We start from the raw sequence: 5,974 nt of genomic DNA, 5'->3' as shown, positions 1-5,974 counted from the left end.
AGAATCCTCAATAAATGCAGACCCCAGACCAGACCCCTAAATAAATACAGACACAAGACTAGACCCCTAAATAAATACAGACCCCAGACTATACCCCTAAATAAATGCAGACCACTGACCGGACCCCTAAAAAAATAAAGACCCCAGAGTAGACCCCTTAATAAATACAGACCCCCGACCAGACCCCCAAATTAATGCAAACCACAGACTAGACCCCTAAATAAATTCAGACCCCAGACCAGACCCCTAAATAAATTCAGACCCCAGACCAGACCCCTAAATAAATACAGACCCCAGACTAGGCCCCTAAATAAACACAGACCACAGACAAGACCCCTAAATAAATACAGACCCCACACCAGACCCCTAAATAAATACAGACCCCAGACCAGACCCCTGAATAAATACAGACACCAGACCAGGCCCCACAATAAATACAGACCCCATACCAGACCCCTAAATCAATGGAGACCACATACCAGTCTCCTAAATAAATACAGACCCCAGACCAGACCCCTAAATAAATGCAGACCCCAGACCAGACCCCTAAATAAATACAGACCCCAGACCTCTAAATAAATACAGACCCCAGACTAGACCCCTAAATGAATACAGACCCCAGACCAGACCCCTAAATAAATACAGACCCCAGACCTCTAAATAAATACAGACCCCAGACTAGACCCCTAAATGAATACAGACCCCAGACCAGACCCCTAAATAAATACAGACCCCAGACTAGACACCTAAATAAATACAGACCCCATACGGAACCCCTAAATAAATACAGACTACAGACTAGACCCCTAAATAAATACAGACCTCAGACCAGACCCCTAAATAAATACAGACCCCTAAATATAAACCCAGATTCTATATTGTGGATGAAAAGGGTTTTGCCAATAACCTGAGCAAATAACCGTTGTTTATCTCTACTGTAGGAGTGGCATGTATTGCTACTGTGTTCTGCAGGCCCCTGACCAGGCCATAAGAAACCCTGGTTGGGAAACACAGCTCTGGACACTAGACTGGCACTCATGATGCCCACATCAGACATGGCAGAGCAGGTTACTGCCAGGCAGGTGCCACCTGAGGATTCCATGACCTCTGACATCACGTGACCTGCACACGACCAACTGCCGTTTACTTTCAACTGTCGACGGCAGCGATCGGACTGAAGTCTACAGGTAGGAAGATATTGGTGAAAATGGCGTCCAATGGACATGGAGAAGACGGTGAGAAGATAGAAGAGGAGAAGAGGAAGAGGGAGGAGGACAGCGTCACCGGATTCAAGAAGAAGAGGAGAGGAGCCAAGGACAGAGGATTGGAGGATGAGGAGCCAAGACCTGGGAGCAGCCAAGACCCTGGAACATCCAGCCCCTATGCCAGGCTTACCATCAGCCGCTTCACCATCCACCAGGTCCTGGGTAGGGGCAGCTTTGGCAAAGTGAGTATAATATCGAAATATTTCATTTTATAGGGTGGTAAACCTAAAGTTGACCTTTTATCTCCATCAATTGTTCTCTGTTGTCACCATGCTATGCTGGATGGATGATGGGTGTAGTGATCTCCTATGGGATGCCTAATAGGACATCCAGAAGTATTCCTGCCCCCATAACCACTACTTTAGTTTTTCATTTTAGTATTTTTCTGTCGACATATGAGAGATTTTGATTTTTGGGGGCACGAGTTGTCGTTTTTAATGGCTCCATTCAATGTACCATATCATTTACTGGGAACATTGTAAAAGTCTGTTTTTTTTTAGGTGAAATAGCAAAAAAAAACAAAACAGCAATCCCTCCATTGGTTTAATAATTTGGCTTTTATGGAGTTAACTAAGTGGTAAAAATGACATGTTACCTTTATTCTGCGGGTCAGTACAATAACGGGATACCAAAATTATATTGGTTTATTTTTTATACTTTTTATCCAATAAAAACATTTTGTAAAAACATTAATTTGTTGTGTCTCCATATTCTGAAACTCCGAATTTTTTTTATTTTTCTGTTGATGGGGCGGTGTGAGGACTTGTTTTTTGTGGGGCGAGCTGTACTGTTTATTGGTACTATTTTGGGTTACATAAAACTTTTACTCACTTTTTAACTTTTTATTCCATTTTTCGAGGAGCTAAACAAAACGAAATAGAAAAAAGTTTATTTATTTATTTTGACTGCAATATTTATGTATCGCTTGAATTGTTCTTTTAGCCTCCTCCTATTAAGCTTAGTAGGAGGACCAAGTTGGCAGACCTTGGGGTCTTCATTAGGCCCCCTGGCTGCCATGACAACTATCTACACACTGTGATCGCGTTACGGGTAGGGGTGATGGGGTGACAGCGGGAGCTTACCTCTATTTAACTGTTTAGATGCCACGGTCGCTATTATAGCGTATGATCCTGCTCCATACTACCCCCACCAACTAAGATAATTATGTCAAATGTGGGTAAGGCGTGAAGACCTCTCCATACAGGACCCAACAGCAGACACTGCATTATGCTGGGAGCTCAGCTTTGTTCTGCTGTAGAGTCCTGGGCACTACCCGACTGACCCACCTCTCTGTCCACCCCTGTTCCTTCTTCTTCTCATGAGGAATCTCCATTTGTTTTCCTCAGGTGGTCCTGGCATCAGTCCCCGGCCGAAACACCTACATGGCCGTAAAAATGATCACCAAACGGGACAATACGGACGAAATTATGAGAGAGCGGCGGATACTCCTAGCGGCCAGACACTGCCCGTTCCTATGCCACCTCTATGCCGCACATCAATCTGAGGAGCGGGCATTTTTTATCACGGAGTATCTGTCCGGTGGCAGCCTGGAGGCTTTGATCAGGATGTGCGGCTGCTTGAACATCGGCAACGTAAGGCGAGTAAATAATCAGGAGACTGAGGGGGGTGGAAAGAAGAAAAGGTGAGGGGGGAGGTCAGATGAAGGATAATACAGAGAATGCAGAATACAGGCTGCCATTATCAGCGCCTCCTCTCTGCTAGAGACCGCACACACTCCATCATAACATGATATTAGGGAATTGATAGAGGAAGATTTCATGACATTGAGACTCCGCTCTGTTCTCCCCATCAGATTCTACACAGCAGAGATGATATGTGGCCTCCAGTTCCTCCATGGACACAACATCGTCCACCGGTAAGCAGAACTTCCCCCTTCTTTCATTCTCCTTTACATGCTGGAAACACTGCACCCAGCTTTCCTACACTCCTGAATGGCTATTCTGCTTGGTGGTGCAATGACCCATCCCCCGTCTCCTGGATCACTGGGCGGATTTGTCATTCTCTCGTCTTATTTCTTTGCAGAGATCTAAAGCCGGAGAATATAATGTTGGATGCAGATGGCCACGTCCGTATCATCGACCTGGGATTGGCCCAAGATGGCGTCACCGCCTCCAATAAGATCCGTGGAGTGACGGGAACGTTGCATTACATGGCCCCCGAGGTGCTTCTTAGAAAAAAATACGGCACCGCAGTTGACTGGTGGAGCCTGGGGATTGTGGTGTCCAGGATGGCAGCAGGACGCTCCCCATTTTACAACGGCCCCGTCAGGCAAATGGCTATCAAAGCCATCACCACCGCGAAGCCTAAATTTCCAACTTGGCTTAATCCTGACGTGAAACATCTGACCAAGAGACTGGTCCGTAAAAATTCTAAGAGGCGCCTCGGTGTGTGCGGGAACATCAGAGAGCATCCATTCTTCTCCACCATCGGCTGGGAGGAACTGCAGGAGAGGAGGGCACAGCCACCATTTACACCATTTGTGCCCGTTCTGGAGAACCAACATCTGAAGTGGCCAGAGAATAACAAAGCCCTTCACCCCTTGGCCGGGTTCAGCTTCATGTCACCAAGCTGGACCCGATAAGATCTCAGGACAAGGGCCCAGAACTTCATGCCTCCTGACCCGCGCCTCAAGTCTCTGCTGCTGTATGTCACCTCGGCTGCCCAGACCATCATCTCTCTCCTTACCATCTTCATGCCACACCTCTGCCATCTTGCTGCTGCACCAGAGCCTTGACTTGCCATCCTCCAATCCCGGGCAGGCATCTGACATCACTCCAGCCTGAAGATCCTCTACACCCCCCAGGAGCGGCCTGTGCTTAGTTTCCATCTGGGGAGATCAGGAATAATAGCCGCATGTTGTAGTCCTGGGGCCGGAGCGGCCATTATACCTGATCTCACCTCAGCACAGGCCAGGTAAGTAATGCACCCACATCACCCACATCACCCACATCACTCACATCACCCACATCACCCCACTATATAATAAGTATAGACACCACACTACATGATAAGTATAGCCACCCGCATATAGACGCATAGTACATTTAGATTAGACTTTAGCCTTTGATCCTGGGATTATTCTGATCGCCATATTTGGGGTCAGGAAGGAATTTTCCCCCCTTAATATGAGGACAATTGGCTCATTCCTCAAAGGGGGTTTTCGCCTTCCTCTGGATCACCACGGCCTTAAATAGGTTTAGGATGATAGAGTAATAAGTAGTAACACACATAAGTAACATAATATAAATATAGAAAATAATTAAAAATAAATCTTAATTTAATACAATTTATAGTTTACACATAAATAAATACAGTAGTTCATTAAAACTAATAATAAAAAAAAATGAGTAATTTTCCCCTAGTCTTTCCCCATATTACACATGTTACACTTCAGCCTCTGATCCTGGGATTTATGCCGATCGCCATATTTGGGGTCAGGAAGGAATTTTCCCCCCTAATATGAGGACAATTGGCTCATTCCTCACAGGGGGTTTTCGCCTTCCTCTGGATCAACACGGCCTTTAGATAGGTTTAGTATAATAGATAAATAGATGACACATACATATACACAGTATATAATAATAGTAGTCTTAATACTTCTAGAATAATCTCCTAATAATAAAATATAACCTTCCCTTATCTGTAAATAAAACTTTCCTTTTATCCCCTACATCTTTGTGCTTGTCTTTATTCCCATTGGACTTCTGTGTAGTAAATGTTGTCCGAGCTCTGAGACCCCCACCAATCACTAGAACGAAGCAGCTGAAGGTCTCGTGTGAGCGCTCAGCCGCTTCCTGTCTGTTCAGCTTTTTCCGGAAAAATGTATCGGCTCATAGACTTTCTATTGAGTCCGTTCACCGATACATTTATTTCTGGAAAAAGCCGAACAAACACGAAGCGGCTGAGCGCTCACACGGGGGCTTCAGCTGCTTCATTCTAGTGATTGGTGGGGGTCTCAGTGCTCGGACCCCCACCAATCCAATCTTCTGACGTGTCACTATGTCACTATGACATGTCAGAAGTTTGTCAAACGTTTAGCTACACTTTAAAGGTATATGTCAGATTTAAAGCCCAAATGTGGTGTGAACAGAGCCTTACAGGGGTTGTCAGGTTTTTACAATACCGTTTTGCTAGAGGGGTCCAGTAATCTGTGGGGGAACTTGCTGCAAGAGTTTAATTTCCCTACAGCATCTCTAAAGGGGAAGTAAAGTATTACACAGTTCTATAATCACCGGGCTGGGCATGTAATACATGGATGTGATGGTCCTCCTGAGCAGGAGATGATGTTTGTTGCCCCTCTCCATTCTGGATAATTAATCAGGGTCCTGAACGGGGGAACCCACACTATTACCCCAAAATTCCCTAATAGGGCATTTGAAAATGGGTTTTCCAAACCAGAAAACAGCTTTAATGGTTATATAATGATAAGTGAGAGTTTGTTACAATGTATCAGTGCAGGAGAGAGCTGAAGTACAGGCTATTTAGATTGTGGAGGATTATCTAAAAGGGATACACTGAATGGGGCACAGTGGAGGATGGAGGATCGGCTACAATGCTGCCCCCTACAGTCAGGGCCCTCACCTCATGGATGCTCCTGTTACCAGATCCTTCACACCAGAGATCAACATTCATGAAGAAGAAAAATCCCCTGCAGAGACGTCCACACCGAGAGATCCAATAGGACTGGT

At 45.4% G+C, this 5,974-nt stretch overlaps 1 protein-coding gene across 2 annotated transcripts; it reads left to right on the top strand.

The window, feature by feature from the left end:
* The first annotated feature begins 952 nt into the window (after window positions 1-952).
* Window positions 953-3,747, top strand: LOC142698200 (protein kinase C-like 1). 2 transcript variants are annotated; one of them, XR_012865727.1, is made up of 3 exons: window positions 953-1,447; window positions 2,612-3,141; window positions 3,309-3,747. XR_012865727.1 is itself a non-coding variant. In XM_075847845.1 (2 exons), exons 1-2 carry the CDS (start codon window positions 1,208-1,210, stop codon window positions 2,909-2,911), a joined length of 540 nt encoding a protein of 179 aa, XP_075703960.1. In that variant the 5' UTR covers window positions 953-1,207; the 3' UTR covers window positions 2,912-3,747. The 2 variants fall into 2 exon arrangements, 1 of the variants encoding a protein (XP_075703960.1); XM_075847845.1 differs by having other exon boundaries at window positions 2,612-3,747.
* Window positions 3,748-5,974: the final 2,227 nt, after the last annotated feature.

Source organism: Rhinoderma darwinii, assembly GCF_050947455.1.
Source record: "Rhinoderma darwinii isolate aRhiDar2 chromosome 12 unlocalized genomic scaffold, aRhiDar2.hap1 SUPER_12_unloc_7, whole genome shotgun sequence".
NCBI lineage: Eukaryota > Metazoa > Chordata > Amphibia > Anura > Rhinodermatidae > Rhinoderma > Rhinoderma darwinii.
Note: the sequence above shows the minus strand (reverse complement) of the source record. Positions and strands in the feature narration are given on the sequence as shown.

Coding starts and splice junctions, on each gene's coding strand:
- LOC142698200 (XM_075847845.1), top strand. CDS start 1,208: ATGGCGTCCAATGGACATGGAGAAGACGGTGAGAAGATAGAAGAGGAG. Junction 1,448..2,611: donor GTAGGGGCAGCTTTGGCAAA/GTGAGTATAATA, acceptor TGTTTTCCTCAG/GTGGTCCTGGCATCAGTCCC.